The sequence below is a fragment of the Neophocaena asiaeorientalis genome, unplaced genomic scaffold, assembly GCF_003031525.2.
Source record: "Neophocaena asiaeorientalis asiaeorientalis breed wild unplaced genomic scaffold, Neophocaena_asiaeorientalis_V1.1 scaffold524, whole genome shotgun sequence".
In the NCBI taxonomy this organism is placed as follows: domain Eukaryota; kingdom Metazoa; phylum Chordata; class Mammalia; order Artiodactyla; family Phocoenidae; genus Neophocaena; species Neophocaena asiaeorientalis.
The window spans coordinates 533,921-552,759 of NW_020172144.1; the positions used below are offsets into that span (position 1 = coordinate 533,921).

The window sequence follows — 18,839 nt, forward strand, 5'->3', positions numbered from 1 at the left end:
TCCTGGAGATTATGAAGTTTTGAAAAGAAGGCTTCTCTTCCCTTCATGCTTCATGTATTTCCCTTCAGGAATACTGCCAGGAAGAGTAGAATTAACAAGGTGAATTGTCATCATCATGAATGTGACTGGGGCCATTACCATTCTCACCTTTAAAAGCATTTATGCACCCGTGGTGGGGCTGCAGAGCTAAATACTGAGTGAGTTAAACAGATAAGACGCTTTGCTCTAGAAGCTTGTAATCCAATACTAAGTGTTCTGACACACCAACAAATGAACCTTAAACATGGATGTTAATTAATTGTGCAAACAAATTTCATGAAGAGCTTTTACTGGCTTAGGAGAAGGAACCATTTTCAAACAGATTAGAAATATCATTTACATAAAGCCAAACCCATGAAATATAAACAGGGACTAAGCTGCTTTGATCCACTAATCATCTTTATCTATTCATTAAAAATGTCTCTACAAGACCACTTAGTACTATAGCTTCTTTATATAACTCGAAAGTTAGGCAGAATTATTTGAAGTCTGTGATTCCAACTTTTCCCTAAGTCAAATAGTCCTCCATATTGATCCGAGTCGGTGAGATGTCTAAGGCTGTTATAATGACTAGATCATAGGTGCTGTCGGGGCAGGCATTCTGCCTGTGTGTCCATCAGGGCAAGCCTAGAGCCCAGCACAGGGCCTGACACATAGAAGGTGCCCAATAAATATCCGCTGTGTGCCAAGTACTGCTCTAGGTGCCAGGGATTCTGAGGCGTTTCCTGTGTTGTGGGCGTGTTGTGATTCAGCTCCAAGTGCACTGAGGTTACCCCAAGTTCTTCCATCCCTGTGGCCTCCAGAAAAGCTTTGGCCTCAAGATGCACTTGGTGGCCAGCAACGACTCCGGGTGGAGAAAGGGGTGCGGGGAGGGAGGAAGTTGTTGCTGGAAATCACCGGCAGTGGGACAAGGGGAGGGGTCAGTGTAGAACCTCCGACTCGCTGTGTGTCTACCATGGCCCATCACTGCCCTTTCTCTCCCATCCATGACTCTGAAAAGGGACACATGTCCTTCTCCACTGGATGGAGGCGACTGCTTCCCAATTTATTTTGCTACCATTATGGTCCCGTTACATTCTTGTCTCCACTCAGATTTTTAAAGGTCATGTATATCTAGAGGCCACCCAGTGAGACGGAAGAGAATAAAATGTCTTACAGGTCCTGACCTCTGGGCTTGACTCAGAAGGCACTGGAAAATCGGGGCCTCCATTGTCTTGTCTACAAATGAGGAGAGCTCTAAACAAACCCACAAAAGCCTGTCTTCAGGTCTCCTGAGGAAGTCCTTGGTGGTTAAGGATAAGAGGTGGGGAGAAGTGGCGTCAGCTGTGCTGGGTTTGTTCCCCATCCCGCCTCAAGGGCCCCGCCCCCGCCCCGCCCAGGTTAAGTAATTAAGTTGCTTTTGGCAGTTCAATCAAGCTTTTCTACTTCAGATGTAATGATCTCTATATAGCGCCAGTTCTTTTATGTTCTGTATGAAACTGCACTGTATTTCTTTGAAACGTTAACATGTAAATTATGCAACAGAGATAAACCTACGGGGATTTTTCCATATGGATAAGAGGAATGCAGTGCCTGGTTGTAGTGGACTCTCGGGGTGGGGAAAGCATGAGTCTGGGAAATGGGCCTCCACCACGTTCAGACAGTTGGCGCCTCCGTGGCAGAGTCAAGGCCAGGCCGTCTGGCTTTCTGGGAAGCACACGGCTCACCAGGAGGAAGCATGATGGGAGGTGTGCTCGCGGACCTCTGGCTTCAAGCACACGTCCTCAAGTAAAAGTATATAATTACATTGCCCTCCAGAAAGCACACCCCCTCCCACTGTCACTTTCTCGCCACCAATGCCCCAACCCCCATGCTCAGTAGGACAGCTGCCGTGAGGCCACTCGTCAGACAGAAGTCACACCTTCTGCCACCTTCTGTGACACCCAGTCTCTGGTGACCCCACTTCCATGGACAAACTCCGGGCTTCCTGCATTCCTGGCTGGTTAATGTCACCCTATCTCTCCCACTGAAAGAAGCACATCGGACTGCAAATGAGAGAAAGGGATAGTATTTTACGTTAAAAAAATAAGTGTGTGGTTTGCAAGCTTTAGTGTGTGAATGGTTATAATATTAATTGTAGTTATACCTGGTCTTATGCTGCTTATCTTACTTATAATTATACTTTTAACTGGCTCCTACATAGAGTACATCATAAAACCAAGATTAGACCAGTGCCTTCCAGATTATTTCCGTGCAAGTCCCAGGTCACCCTGGCTGGAAACAGTCTTTCTGCTGGTTCAGTCCCTGACTGGTGCCCTGATCCCCTTGTCTCAGAATTCCAGGGACGGGGGGAGGGATGGGGGAAGGAAGGGAGAGAAGACCCTAGGCTTGGGGACCAGGCCCACCTGAAGATGTATCTGTATCAACCCTTTTAGGAACCAGAGACTGGGCCACTGTTATAGATGCAGGAAGATAGTTTCTTATGTGGTTCATTTCGAGGTGTCCCAGACAGGGCCGTAGTGGGGTATATGAGTACTACAGGTTGGCTAATAGTCTGGTACCTCTTTAGAGTGACAGCATTTAAATATTGGTTCATATGTACTCAGAAGAGAAGTAGGGTGTCACTCAGAGCAGGAGAGGAGAAGGAGACTGCAGTGGAGACATTCGATGTCACTGTGTCCAGGGCGGTTCAGCTCCGGTACCAAAGTTCCAAAACTCCTCTTAGCAAAACCAAAGTCCACGCACACTTAAAAATGGCTCACAAGGTAAATTTTCTGTTATGTGTACCTTACCACAATTCAATTGTTTTCTACAGTTTTGAAAGCCCTGCAGTTACTTGTACCCACCCTCCTTAGAAGGCAGCCTCTCAGCCATCCACTATGACCGCAGTGTGTGTGCCCTCGCGGGGATGCCACTCCCACCTGCATGATTCCTGCTCGTGTGGTTTCCTCCATCTCCCTCCCTGGCCAGTGATGCTAGAGCAGCCCTCGCAGGCTGCCTGGTCTCCTACTTTACCTCTGGGCCTGGGAAAGCCCCGCCCAATGCCATGGAACATTCCAGGACTGGATGCTTTCCGTTAGAATAAACATTGCTCTATTCAACATAATCTTAAAATGTAGACTCTGTTGGAAGGAGTAACTTAGCAAGTTAGGACTTTCCCAGTGGGTGATGAAATAGGGGGTGGGAGGGTATGGGAGGAGGCAGGAGAAATCATTGAGAAAAGGGAGAAAAGCACCAAGGAAGAAGGGCAGAGGGTGTGGGGTAAACTCCAGGAGGACCACTGGTGAGGCTGAGGCCACTGAAGACCGTGAACCCGGGAAGAATCACGGTGAGGGTCAAGGTGAAAGGGAATCAGTGACCTAAATAAGTAAAACCGTCCACATAGTTGAGCAGCCACTCCCTTCAGCAAGACTTGCAACCTCCCGAAAGGAGTCCTGTTAAGCGGGTGGTGGGAGACTGGCAAGGTGGTGTGTACCACCCTCCTTCTGAGGAAAGTAAAAGAAAGAAAACAGCCACCGCTTTCTTCAACTAAATGTTTTTATAAGTGACAGCTTATTTACCCATTGAAGAGTAAACCATAAGTTACTTCACCCAGACGTTTATCTCAGAAGAGACAGAGTTAAGAGATGACATCTAAAAACGAAGTTACCCCAAACAGAGCTGAGCCAGGTCTCATGATGGTGTTTCTACATCTTATCGTAATGTTCCCCATCTCTTTCTAAGCGGTTCTAACAATTCAAAATTGCATTTCTTGGCTAGAATGGCACACGGCAAATGCTCCCCAGAAATCCCACCAGTGGTCTGGTTCAAAAGTAGAACTTGGGATTTCTCTGAAGGGGAGGAACAATGAAACTGTACCAGGGAAGTGACGAAGCATCTTCACGTCTTATTCCTATACCGTGTCTCTTGGTCTCTCCTGCCTCTGCCTCTGTCTTTTGTGTTATGGGGTCTTTTCTTTAATTGGGTACAGTTCTGTCAAACAATACAAGGCTGTTTTCTTTCTGCCAAAATCAAACCACATCTCCAATAACTGGAATGTCTTAATTTACTACTAGTATACGTAACCAAAGAAAATTCTAAAGTACTTCCAAACGACTTTCATTTCTTCTCCTTCTCTCTCCGACACCTTCTTGTTTTAGCAAACAAACCGAGCCCTCATTCTCGTCCTTGCCTTTGATGCAGAGCCCCACACACAGAGCCAGCGTGGCACATGGCACAGGTGCCTACCTTGCCCAGGCCCGGGGTGTCCTTCACCTTGTTGACGGCCCTCAGCAGGCAGGGCGGGGCAGGGGGCGGGGAAGTCTGCAGAATCCCGCTGAAGCTGGTGGCAAAGAGAGGTGGCTCGGCAACAGAAGGAGTGGAAGGCCGATGTTTCTTCTTTTTAGAAGATAGATTTAACTTCTGGGCAGCTCTGGAGGGAAAAATTCAGAAAAAGACAATAAAGGAAAAAGCATATTCACAATTCACAAAAAGTATATATTCACAATCAGATATGCTAGGGTCACTTTCTGTTCCTTCTCTTAAAGAAGCCCCTAATTCTCATTGCAGCTAAACGGTTCTCTCTTCTTCCTCTGAGTGCCTGGTGGTAGCCCCTGACTGCAACCGAGTGAACCCAGGGAGCTGCCCGGTCACTTACACGGCAGAGCGACACCACAGCATTGCACGGTCCTGCAGCTGCGATCTACAAAGGATTGTTGGTTTTCCACAAACACTCAGCTTAAGCATGAATAAAGCTGGCCATCTTTGGGGATACACAGCACCTATTAGGTTAATCATTCCATAACTTCTGGTATAAACTCAAATGTGAGAGACCTTATGAATTTTTTAGAAACCCTAACACCTTGTAAAATCCAAACCAGTCTGAGGAAGAACCACGCGGTGACCCCTCAAGGCATGCTGTGGACGTGATTGTGGAAGAAAAACACATACCCCAGCGCAACGGGGAAATACAAATCAAACGGTTTTAGAAACATAACACCCAAACAGAATAAACTCCAGCCAAGGTGCAGGGTTCTGAGACTAGGCGTGGCTCATGTGGAAAACAGGCTTTTATGTAGGGTGGTCTTTCACCACAAAATGCAGTTCCTGGGCAAGTGCAAGGGGTGATACAGTCAGAACCCACAGGGGTGGCAGAGGACGCAAACAGAAAGGTGAGAGGGAAAGTGCCGCATCGTTAATAACATTGATTGTTCACGTCACATCTTCCATCGTTCAAGTGTTCTGCGACACCTAAAACGTGACAATCGTATCATAGAGAAGAAGGGAAAATCAGGAAAGGGCATTTCACAGACTGTAACATACTCACTTCTGGGTTCATTCTTGGTGTTTTTCACACTATACTCATGTTCTAAGAATTCCAATTTCCTTACCAAAGGTCATTAAACATTTTAGCTGCTGCTTAAAACAAATGGGCTACCGTGACTTTATTCTACACATCAAAACCTTACAATCCATCCTGTGTTCTTACCAATTGCATAACAGGTCATAAGCAAAGCAGGCCAAAAAGATTAAATCAGCATCGTTTGCACCCCCTTTCCCCCAACTTCCATCTTAATATCTGAATCTTAAGCTCTGGACTGGTTAGTTTTAATTTTGTATCAGTAATTACCATGCTTTTGACAGATCCCCTGAGCTACAAAATGGCCACCGCACAAATACAGCAAAGAGAATTACCACTTCAAAGCTTCATTTTCCTTAGCTGTAAAACTGAACATCTATTTCACAAGAGTGAAATACAGAGGAATGGGATGCATGAGGAGTGACAGATTTTGATGGAATGATACCCGAACAGTCCCAATGCCATGTGCCAAACTTAGGGACCTCTGCGGTGACTCTACTGTAGGGTGATGAAAAATGAAGACACTAAAAGGAGATTTCCACCATGCTTTCTTTTCCCAAACAGCAAAAAGAAAAACCTAGGAGTAATTTTTTCTCATGCTCTCTTTGTCACTCTTCCTGATGCCGTCCCTCTAAAATGAAAGGTGAAGTGGAATTGTTCAGTGGCTGGTCTGGCGCATCTCTTGGCAGTTTTCCTTATTCTGTGAGATTCTCTCCCTGAACAAACAGTGACTCCTCCAGAGGTGGGTGTGGGCATCGCATTCTTCTGACGCTCACGCCTCTGCTCAGCAGCCCCTTACTGCCCTCAAGTCAGGACGCCTATAGGCAAAGGAGAGTTAGAAAGAAGGTGGAAGATGATGCTCTGCTAGGAACCGAAAGGTGGTGTTTAATCCATTCACGTTAGGATTCTTCTGGATGGCGGCAAAAGGACCAAGGAGCTGCTGTGGGTTCCTGGCCCAAATGTGGAGACAGAGAGGAGGAGTGACACTCAAAGGCAGCTCAGAAGAGGTAGTAGCCTGGTGGCTTCTTTTTTCCTTTCTCTTGTATCTACTACCCATGCCCACTTACTCTCCCCACATAGACCCTGCAGAGGAGGAAGTGAGGGTCCTTGAAATGAAAGTATACGAAGGACATTCCCAGGAAGAGCAATCCAGTGCTCTATTCCCCTCTCTCTCTCCCTCTCTCTTTCCTATAACATCACAATTTCACTGTATTACCGCATCATTCCCAAAGGCATATAAACATGCTCTTATTTCTCCCACCTCGGAAAAGAAAACACAAGCCCTTCTCTTCATTCTTCTTATCCAGCCAGCTACTGCTCTGTTTCCTGCTCATTTTTGCAGCAAAACTCATGGAAAGTGTTGTCTATACTTGCTTTCTCTAGTTCATCTCCTCCCTTTGCCTATAAGCTCATTGCAGTCAGGCATGTGGCCCATAGCTCCTCTGAAACAGCTCTTGTCAAGGCTGTGAATGACCTCCACGATTGCTAAATGTCATGGTTCTGAGCCCCATCTTACCTGCCCAATCAGAGCACTGACGAGATCCTTCTACTTTTTTATACTTTCTTCTTTAGGTGCCAAGACATCTATGGTGACAGACGTTAACTAGACTTATTGTGGTGAGCACTTTGTAACTTATACAAATCTCGATGTACACCTGATGCTAATATAATGTTGTATGTCAATTATACCTCAATAAAACCAAACAACAACAAAAACACACTAAAACGATTCTACTCGGATATCCAATAGGTATCGTAAACTTGCATCTCTAAAGCTAAATTCCTGATGTTTCTCTAAAAAGCTGTATGCCTTTAGCTTTCCCTGTTTCAGAAAATGGCAATTCCATCCTTACAATGGCCCAGACATCTTTGCCTCCTCTTTTTCTCACACCAGACGTCCAATCCGTTAGGAAATCTGTTGGCCGTAATTTCGAAATAGATCTATGATCTAACCCCTCTCACCACCTTTACTGATACTGTCTTGGTCTGAGCCACTAACCTCTCTTGCCTGGATTACTGCGGTAGTCTCCTAACTTGTCTCTCTTCTTCTGTTACCTCCCCTGCCACCTCCCACTGCACTGGCCCAATCTATTTTCCACACAGTTGCCAGACTGATTCTTTTAAAACATAACCAGACAAGACCCTCCATTTTGCTTCTCAGCTCATAGTAAAAGCCAAAGTAACTACAATGGCCTATAAGGCCTTCCGTATATCTCCCAGACCACCTTTCCTACTACTCTCTTCTTCAGTTACTCTGCTCCAGCCATAACAGCCTCCAAACACTCCTGGTACACTCCCACCTCAGGGCCTTTGCACAGGCTCTTGCCTCAGCCTGGAATGCTCTGCCCTAGATAGAGATAGGCATACAGCTCCCTCCCTTACCTCCTTTAAATCTTCTTTCAAATGACACCTTACCGATGAACCTACCCTGCACACCATAGCAGACTGTAAGATGGCTGCACCAACATGTATCCCCTCCCACATGCTCTTCTAGGACATGAAATTGGCAGTTCTCCATTGAGAGGTGGAATCTATTTTCCTTCCCTTTGAACCCAAGCAGAACTCTGAAATTGCCTCGACCAACAGAATATGGTGGCAATGATGTTGTATGGTCTCCAGGGTCAGGTCATAAAAAGCAATATGTCTCTCTCACCCCTGGCACTCAGCTTCCACATCACGAGAAGGCCCAGGCCATGTGGAAAAGGCCATGTAGAGAAGAACTGAGGACTCCAGTGAACCACCAGTGTCAACTACCAGACATGTGAGTAAATGAGCCTTTAGATGATTCCAGGTGCCACCCTTCAAGTCTTCTGGCTGAGGCCCAAGGCATCGTGGAGCAGAGGTAAGACATCCCCATTCTGTCTTGTCAGAACTTCTGAACTCCAGAAACCATGAGAGGTAATACACCATCATTGCTGCTTTAAGCCACTAGGTTTGGGGGTAGCTGGCTACATGGCCACCTACTCCCCATCTCCTAATTTCACTTGCCCTGCATGCCTTACCCACCCACCCTCCCCATCATGGCACTTACTATCTTCTAACATAGTAGACGATTTACTTAGTTATCAGGTTTATTGTTTATTGTCTGTTTCCTCTCTAGAATGTAAGTTTCTACAGGGCAGACTGTCATACCTGCGTGTTGAATGACGTGAATAAAGATTGAAGGAACTGGGAACATTTAGCCTGGAGAATATAAACCTGGAGAAAGGGGAAGGAAGAGTTTTTCTAAAAAACTGTCTTTAAAAAAATGAATAAATAACATGTAGCAGGAAGTATTTTTCAAGCAATAATGCCAGATAGCTTCATAGGCCATCATTTTGAATCTCAGAAAACTTTGTGAGGAAAATAATAATAGTACTCCCATTTAACAGACAAAGAAATGAGTCTTAAAGAGTTAAATCCAGATTCCTTGGACTATCTGACCTGAATTTGAACATCCAGCTGCTTCACATATTAGGTAGATAATAGGCAAGTTACTTAAATTCTGATAATGTTTATAATGTGTGTAAAGGGCCTAGCATAGCACCTGGCATATAGCTGGCATTCAACAATACTATCATCATCAGTATTATTATTACACATATTATTATCAAGCCTCAGTTTCTGCATCATAAGATAGAGCAAAAATATTTTCTAACCTTATGGACATTTTATGAAAATTAAATAAGAGCACAGGTAAAGAGTTTAGCACACAGGAAGTACTTAATAGATGGTACTTTGGAGGAATATAATACGTGCTGGAGCTGAGACTGAATCTAGGTCTCTGTGCCCCATACTGCTTCAGATCATCTCTGAATAGGCAGCAAAACAGGCAGGTGAAATGTAAAGGCATTGGGGGATTTATAAGTGACAGGGGCATCTTTCTAAAAATTGGAGTAATCCATTAGTGATGGGTCTGCTTCATGAAATAGCTTTTGTCATTGAAAGTGTCCAAGTAGTAGCTACAAAACCATTTACAGGGACTATCAGGGAGATGAAAGCATGCACTGGGAACATCAGATGATTTCCAAAATCTCTTCCAATGTAGTTTCTGAAATGATTCCTGGAACCTCTATTTCATTTAGGGAAGCCTCTGTTGGCTTCAATGCAGAAAAATAGGAATGCAGGAAATTATTTGGAGAATACATAAAAAATTACTTCCTTCTGAAAACAGGTATATAAGATAAATACATTAGAAGAATTCTAGAACTTAGAAACCAGTAGAAATCACATTTTAGAGCCATATAGTGTATAAAAACATTTTATTTTAATTTTGACATCACCATCACCAACTGTTTGATCTCTATGTTATATGTTCCGATTTCTTGGAAGTCAGCATCTTCTGATCTTTTTATATAGTACTTCAATGACATGCAGACAGGAGAAGGTTGAAGTACAGAAATCATTCATGTATAATTGTATTATTCAGTGACATAAAGAAGAAGCAATCGTGAAAGAATTGAAAAGGAAAAGACATTTGGGCTAGAGGTGTATTTTGTGTTATTAATGCCTTACACAAGTTTTCTTCATAAGGAAAGGGACAGATGAGTGAGTTGTCTTATAAGATTTTAAACAACAAAAAATTAACCTAAAAAACTATTATAAGTAATATTCACTTGTCTCATTCCTACCATGGACAGTATCACATATTTCCTAGAGCTATTCATCTCTGCACACATCTTTAAATATCCATGGGCTTCATTTAATTCTATGAACCTTATTTAATAGAAAAAAAAAGGTGGCCTCTCTAGCAGGATGAAATTAATATTCACTAAACTCCTATAAAGGAAGTGACACCATGCTAAAGCAGTATCAGACTTGTGAGGAGAGGAGCAATGATGTGAACTTGGCAAGAATTTAAACCTAGTGAGCTCAGATTTTTGCTCTGGGCTCTACCCTTTCTCTCCATTGCCTTACTCATCTCATACAGGAGACAATTATCCTAACACATCAATGTGATGCCATCTGAATTCAGGAATCAGTTTAGAATTGAGATGACCTTCACATGGGACAGTTCCTTGTGCTCATTGGCCAGATCTACCTGGATTTAAAAGAAAAAGGCAGGGCTTCCCTGGTGGCGCAGTGGTTGAGCGTCTGCCTGCCGATGCATGGGACACGGGTTCGTGCCCTGGTCCCGGAAGATCCCACATGCCGCGGAGGGGCTGGGCCCATGAGCCATGGCCGCTGAGCCTGCGCGTCCGGAGCCTGTGCTCCGCAACGGGAGAGGCCACAGCAGTGAGAGGCCCGGGTACCGAAAAAAAAAAAAAAAAAAAAAAAAAGAGGCAAATAATTATCTAGTAAATTTAATTGGTTAGGTGGGAGAGAGTCTTAGGTCTCCGTTATACAGATCAGAGGGGAAACTTTTGGGGCTTTTCTGACTTTTCTTTTTTTTTTTTGCATTTGTGTGATAGACTACTTGACCTTGCATTTTCAGAAATACGGAGTGTTTCAACGGAAAGCGCTTCATTCTAAGTGCATCCCATGAGACTTAAGTTGGGGGTCTACCACCCTTAGTGTATAGGGATTACTAATACATTGACCTAACAACATTTTAAGAATTATTAGCTTCATGAAGAATAGAACTTTCGGGGCTTCCCTGGTGGCGCAGTGGTTGAGAATCTGCCTGCCAATGCAGGGGACACGGGTTCGAGCCCTGGTCTGGGAAGATCCCACATGCCGCGGAGCAACTAGGCCCGTGAGCCACAACTACTGAGCCTGCACGTCTGGAGCCCGTGCTCCGCAACAAGCGAGGCCACGACAGTGAGAGGCCCGCGCACCGTGATGAAGAGTGGCCCCCGCTCGCCGCAACTAGAGAAAGCCCTCGCACAGAAACGAAGACCCAACACAGCCAAAAATAAATTAATTAATTAATTTTTTAAAATGAGTATATGTATCTCTAGGGTTAAGAAGATGTAAAAAAAAAAAAAAAATTCCTTAGGGAATATCAGGCAGGAATATCAGGCAGTATAGTTGTTTTTTAAGAATTCTCTATCCTTTAAAAAATTCTACGTACCATGTGTTGCTGACCACATCCTGAAAGCATTTCATCCTGTCTGAGGGGGGTGTTCGACTGTGAGATGCTTGGATAGGTGGGTAAAAGGTTTATAAAAGTTAAGAGGTCATGCAAGCTCTACTAAATGGGACCCGGGCGATTGATTGGTGAGATATTAACTGAAAAACTGCTCAAGAGGAGGGCAGGGTAAAGGCCCTCAGAACCACCACATCTGCTGCCCAGAGAGGGTCCTGACCCAGGATGGGGATGAGAGTGGTAAAATTGCCACCGTCAGCAGGTAAAAGACAATCCAGGCTGCAATTCAACGTGACAGTGGCCGGGCTCCAATGGCTTATGTGCCATGATAAAATATTTCAATGCTCTGAGGATTAAGACTGTCTGATAATAAGCAATGACGTGACAGATCACAGCAGCTCCCAGGAAATCCATGGGGTCAGTGACACAGGGGTAGAAGAAAATAAAACGGATTATAAATAGCGAGGATATATGACAAGAGCCAGTGGTCTGAGGCAAAGCTTCTGGAAACAATTAAGATATCCATCTATATGGAAAAAAATACCAGTTATGCTTCACTTTGAAATAACACCTATTTAAAAGTATTCTGGCACTGCCATGAAGCATGTTAGTCATTTTGGAAACTCTCCAAACAGGGAATAAAGAGCGTCCTCCTTCACCTTTCCATTTTCTAATTGGCTGTCACTGAGGTCATTTCCATGCCTCCAGAGACTGAAAAGCATATGGGTCTTGGGGTTTTTCTGATTTTTATGTAAATGATCCATTTCATTAGAGTAGGAAGGTAATTCATGACATGACTTCAAATAAAATGTTTACTGCTAGGAGACAAAACATGGCTGACCGTTAACCTCAAACAATATTGTGTTAAAACTCTACAGCCAGACACTATTATACTTTGAAAACGGACTGATGTTTGCAACTTACTGCACAGCATTAACCCATAGTGATAATCTCTATGAATTTGCCCTTATTCTTCTCTTAAAAATTTACCCATTCATCAAAGCTTCTAAAAGTTGCCCTCAACAACTACTTCAGGCCTCAGCAATTGGTCTTGAGAGTCTACGTCTTATGTTGTAACACTTAATGAGATGCTGCTTTGCAGTGTGGTCTTTCCTTCTGGGTGCCATTAGTGTTGCCTCCATCGCTGAATTATTAACTCACTGAAGGTCCATACGTGTTTCCTTTCTTCTGCAGCTTATCTCCTGCCCCATAGCTTTGTACCTTTTTGCAAAGTGTGCACCCGCTCAAGGCTTCTGAATCGATCTAGCCTTTGGAGTCACACCAACATAGGCAAAGTCCCAAGACTATGTATCTGGAGTTCTAGAAATGCTTAGACCTTGGAATGTTTTACTCTTTCTAAAGCATGTGGCACACATTGTCACACCCATCACATCCATCAGCCCTAGGAGGCAAGCAGAGAAGGTGTTTGTACCATAAGTTACAGATTTAAAGAGCAACGAAGGCACAGAAGTTACCTGACTTTATCCACAGTCACAGGACTAGTGATCTTCATACCTGGGATCTAGGATTTGAGTTTTCTGCTTTAGACTCAGGGTCGGTCTACCACTTCATGCTGTGATGCAATTTGATACATAGGAGCAGTTATTTTATTTTGTTTGGGCAACATAAAACCAAATAATAATCACTTGCCTAAAAATGAAGACAGAAAAAGCAGTTACATATTTTTGTATGTAACTCAAATCAAATCATATATAAGCATTTACCAATTACTGATCCAGTTGCTTAGCAACATACCTTCACATCACAGGAGGAAAATGTCTCAGCTGAGTGAGTCAGGTCATGCCCAGAATTAGGATGTGAAAGGCAAATTATATGAAAATGGTTTCTCTGTTCCTGTAGTCCCAACCCGGAGGGAGTCCTTGCATGACAGTTACAATAGCTACCACCACCAGGCACCATTCTAGGTACCATCCTCCACTGCCTCATGCCTCTCCCTCTACAGACACAAAAAGAACGCTGGAAGCTGCTTAGAAGGTACCACAGTGTTCTGGAAACTCAATCAATCAATCAATATTTATTGAACGACAACTATATACAAAAGAACTATGCAATCCGTAGGCTATGCATGTCACTCAAGTCATCTCTGAGTCACACCGCAGCTGCTCTGTGTCCAAGAACCTACTCCTAAATTGTGGCAATGAGAAGATTCCACACCACCCAACATTACTGAGAACTTTCTACTGGCTCCCCGGCAGCCGAGAAAGAGAAGCTTGGAGAAGCTGGAAGCCTTCCCTGAACTGCTCACCATTCACTCATGCCTAGCGGTACAAAAAAAGTAAAAAGCAAAATTTGAAAACCATACTGTTGGTGAATATTGCTAATCCATTCGTCTCTGGATTTTTCATGGCCCAAGTGAGAATGTTATGGGTAAATGAAAATATGACTAAAGGCAAAAACAACGGGATGAAAAGGAGCCCATTCATAAACTAATTTTTTTTTTACAGAAGCTATTCAAAGTAAAATCTTCTCCTTTGCTGAAAGTCAGGTTCCTAGGAAAGTGTTTGCTGAGACAAGCTCCTTATGTGAAAATAGAAACACTTTCATACACACAATAAAGCAGGAGATATTTAATAATAAAAGAATTAGCCATTGGCATGGAGGGCTAAACAAGAGTACAGAGCATGAATTTGTTATTTCCTGGCTGTGGAAATCTGGATTTTAGGAACGCTAAATAAACACTGTGTCTGTGGCAGAATCTATGACCTGCCAAGGCCCTTTGTCTCCGTCTCTCTGATGCTCTGGTTTCTCAGGGCTCAGGTAAGTTTCCTCGGTGTCTGCTGGGATTTGGAGCATTTTAAGACTCTTCCACTTGTCTTGCCAGGGGTTAAGCCCTTTCAGCTCATTATACAGCAGCTGCTTAGTACTCTGTGGTCTCCCAAGCTCTGTTCACCTCGGGCCGCATGGCAGTGGGATACCAGACATCGTGGCTGATCTTGGCAGCTACCTTTAATATTTCATGTGACGGGGGCTTTGAGGGAGCGCCTTCACTAATGGCCAAGACGCCATCTGCAGGAGGCTAGGTTCCAAGGCCCAAGAGGAGGCTCCCAACGAACTCCTAACGAACTTAATCTCATCCAGAACTTGACAAGTTGTGGCTGCACTCTTTTGGCAGCCTGAGGACACCTGGGCCTTCTTTTTCTATTTCTGTGTGTCCGGCAAACCTAGTAAGTCAGACCCGAACACTGCCGAGACAACCGGCTCTGGTCAAGCCCTAGAGGAAAACACGTCAGAAACTGGGACGTTCTGTCTCTGAGCATCAGTGACCTGAGAAAAATGCAACTTGCTTCAGGCCTCATCAATCTTTCATATTTTAAGGGAGAGCACCCCCTCTTTCAGGGACACTGGAGGATCGAATAAACCAAAACTTATTCTCATTTGATGTGTAATATAAAAGTCTAAAGGAACGTACTGCTGATTTGTAAGCTGCCTTTGATGCCATGTGACATACACTTCAGCTCGTGACTCCATAGCTGATAGCTTCTTTATTTCATTACTTGTCTCCACGCAGACATGCAAGGCTACACTTTCTTCCTGCCTGCTGATCTGGCGCGGTAGACTCCAACTCCGACACTCCCAAGGACTTTACTGAGTAGGGAAAAAGCAGAACGGGCGCAGAGGTCTGGAGGTGCGCCTCCAGGGCACTCTGCTTGAAGGGTGTTGACTACAGATGCCCTGGATAAGGCCACGTTGGGGTAAAGCACAGGGCAGGCACACTGCCCCATCCCTGTGGGACACAGCCTTGCCTGCTGTCTGACCTGGTGACGGTGGTCAGGCACCTGATTTGAGGACTCAGCCCCAGCTGCGCTCCAATTCTCCCCACTCCTGGTACCACTCTATAGCCTGTGCCAAACCCCGGCCTTGGTCATCCCAGACTCTTAACCTGGCTTCCTGATCGCCTACATCTTGGCTTCTGTTTGCCCACTTGAGTTCAGCTTAGAAGCCTTCTGCCCCAGCCTGGATGGATCTCCTTGTCTTTCTTCCTTATTTGCACTAAGGTCCTCATGCACCTTTCCCTGTGCCAACTGACCGTCTGGCCATCAGTCCCTTCTGACCAGATGCTCCCTGCTGCAGAGCTTTAGGTCCCTGGCCTGATCTGTCCAACCCGAGCCTGCTTAGTACCAGGGAAACCAGGGCGCTTCCAACCTCCTCCAGAGCCAGAGCTTTGCAAGTTGGGCTCAGTGAATAAATTAAAAGAACTGTAGGGCTTCTCTGGTGGCGCAGTGGTTAAGAATCCACCTGCCAATGCAGGAGACATGGGTTCGAGCCCTGGTCCGGGAAGATCCCACATGCCACAGAGCAACTAGGCCTGTGCGCCACAACTACTGAGCCTGCGCTCCAGAGCCCGCGAGCCACAACTACTGAAGCCCGTGCACCTAGAGCCCGTGCTCTGCAACAAGAGAAGCCACCGCAATGAGAAGCCCGCGCACCGCAAAGAAGAGTAGCCCCCGCTCTCCACAACTAGAGAAAGCCCGGGCGCAGCAACGAAGACCCAACACAGCCAAAAATAAATAAATAAAGTTAAAAAAAAAGAGAGAACAGTAAACACCTAGGCCACCAAACCCAAGTCAGTGCAATTGTTAAGTTTAAAAATCCAACCCCAGAAAGTTCGTTCGGGTTTTCTGTAGTTAATTGCTAGTACTGCTGTCTTTCACGGACATTATTAATTGAGAATTGGCTGGTCTTCTTGAATGGAATTGATAAAAACCATGTATCTACAATCTAGCTATTTCAGTTGCTTATAAATAAAGACAGAGAAAAAGACGATCATGGGCTAATTCAAGCCCATTCCTTGTGGAATGCCAGTGTCTGATTTTTCTGCAGAGAAACAACTGTCCATAATATATGTAAGGATATCTACTACATTGCAAGAAATAGCCAAGTAAAATTATGATTCCTTCAAGGAATACGCATATTCTAGATAATGTGATTTCAAGAATCTAATGAATCTAATGTTCTTTTCATTCCATCATGTGTCCTTTTAGATGCTAACGCCAGGAGTTTCTAGTTAAATCATTTATACATATGCTAATGTAATGTTCAAAGGGAGAAACTGCATGATCTGCCGTAAACAGAGAGGCCTTTTAAGAGCCAAGGGTAACCACTGATTCCCTAGTTTTCCTTAATATTCATCTTCCTTAGCTGTTTGGTAGAAAATTACCTTGAAAAGCATAAGAAACTGAAAAGCAGTTGTGTTGTTCACTTTTAACGTCTTTGTTTTCAAAGAAACAGTGCTTTATTCTCATTTTCCCATGCTTTGATCATGTAAAATTAAAAACTGACACGAAATTACATACTTCAGATATAAGTTGCTGCCTGAAGCAGCGAGCTGCTATCAAGGTGTGATGGCTAGAAATGGACCGCGGTTGCAAAGAAAACAAAGCCTTTAATCCATAACTCTTTGCTCAATACCTGTAGCTCTCTCAGAGCAAAGCTAATTAGTTGTCAATGCTGGGGGACACACTCTGTGGTTCGGGGGCTTCTTGGTTAATTAAATTTGAATGGAAGCTCTGTTTGCTAATGGAAGTAATTTCTTTTTTCCCCCTTTAATATCAATATTCTTTTTATTTAACAAATTATTTAGTATAGTTGAAATCTGAGGAAATCATTAAGTAAGTTATTTCCAAGAACAATTTGTAAGGGGTCTCTGCATTAAAAAAATAGGAGCCAGACACAGCAGTGGCTCAGAATGCCTGCCCCCATGCCCTCTATTGCAAGGCCGCGCAGCCCCAGATCCAGGGCAATCTTTTAGACTGTCGGTACCTCAGCAGCCCCACTAGAGGGAGAGAGGTAGAAACTCACAGCCCCGCCCCTCCTATTTACTTTACTGGCGGGTCACTTGGGAGGAAGTCTGTGCAGATCCCTGAAAAACATGGCAACAGCACACTGCAATAGAGTGCACTCCTCATAGGCACATTCAAAGGCTGCGAAGCAGAGGAAAGGAGGCAGCTTCTGTTTTCAATAAAGTCGACAGCAGACGGCCTAGGTGAGAGATTGCTCCAGAGCAGAATAACTTGTGAAAGTAGGACGGATCTATAGTAATCACGGCCTATTAAGACTCTAGGGGGTGGCAAAAAGGAAGGAAATTCTGACATGTGCTACCACATGGATGAACCTTAAGGACGTTATGCTTAGGGAAAAAAGTCAGGCACAAAACGACAAATACTGTATAATTCCTCTTGTATACGGTACCTAGAGTAGTCAAAGTCCTAGAGACAGAAAGCAGAATGGTGGTTTCCAGGGACTGAGGGAAGCAGGGAATGGCGAGTTACCGTTCCACGTCTAGAGTTTCAGTTTTGCAAGATAAAGAGTTCTGGAGATGGATGGTGATGACGTTGTACAACGATGTGAATGGACTTAATGCGACTGAACTGCACACTGAAAGATGGTTAAGATGGGTAAGTTTATGTGTACTTTACCACAGTAGAAACTTTGTTTAGATATTAAAATAAACCAAAAAGGACTATAGCGGCTGGTTCGTTCCTGGGGTTCAGCACCAAAGGAAAAAAATCAATCAAACTATAGGGGCAATTCTTTCTGTGACTTTGCATCAAAGCCGCTAACAAAGACCTATGCTTTACTTTTTGATGCATCTACTTGCTTATTTGATTATGTCTGCACGAGCAAGGCAGTTATGCTGTGAAGTAGCCTGGGACGGGAACAGGAAGTAGGACTGGATGCCCATCGCCACTGCCAGGACGTGGACCCGACCATTAAAAATGGATGCTCTCCACCGCTCCCATTCCACTGTTGCCTTATTCTCTCTAACACTGTGCCTGGGATTGTTGGGGTCTGGACACGCACGCATGTGTGTATGCCTGTGCGTGTGCGTATGTGTATGTGTATGGAGCACGGGTAGGGAGGGAGAAGGCAGGAAGAATACTAAGGAAATTAAATAATATAGAATAATAAAAAAGATAAGGCAGTGGATTCCTCCCAAGTAATTCACATCTCTCTCAGCTAAAGTCTTTAATACATTCTTCGTAGTTACTTTTTTGTCTTGTAGCGAAAAAAGGTATTTTTGAAAACAATGATCAATTAACAATTAAACTGGTATAAAAATTATTTTGAAATAAATTGTAGGCAATAGAGAAACGTGTCAAAATACAACAAGGATTTAGTTCAAATGTCCTGGTTAACTCCGTAAAGAAACCTGAGCCATGTCAAACTGCACATTGAACTATTGTTTACTTTAGTGGGCCTGTTATTTTTAGGTAGGTGAAATTTAAAATGGGTAAAGTTAAATTTTTTATGCTGTGGTTACTCTTAGTTATTAGAATCCTAAGTTAAATGATCACCATTTTTGCAGAATTTGGAGCATGATTACATTAAGCACCCATGTAGGTTTAAAGTACTATCTCAACTTACTAACACAGATTACAACATTCCAGGCTCTTTCATGCCTATGATTTAAGCAGGTCTCAAAGAGTCTCTGGGTGGAGAAAAGACTTATGTAAA

At 44.0% G+C, this 18,839-nt stretch overlaps 1 protein-coding gene across 1 annotated transcript in view; it reads right to left on the reverse strand.

Moving 5' to 3' along the window:
* The window catches only part of KIF26B (kinesin family member 26B), a 475,672-nt gene that overhangs the window by 142,229 nt on the left and 314,604 nt on the right, over positions 1 to 18,839 (reverse strand). Inside the window, 1 exon segment of the mRNA XM_024754522.1 lies at positions 4,246 to 4,429. Within this exon segment, the coding sequence (XP_024610290.1) occupies positions 4,246 to 4,429 (184 nt within the window).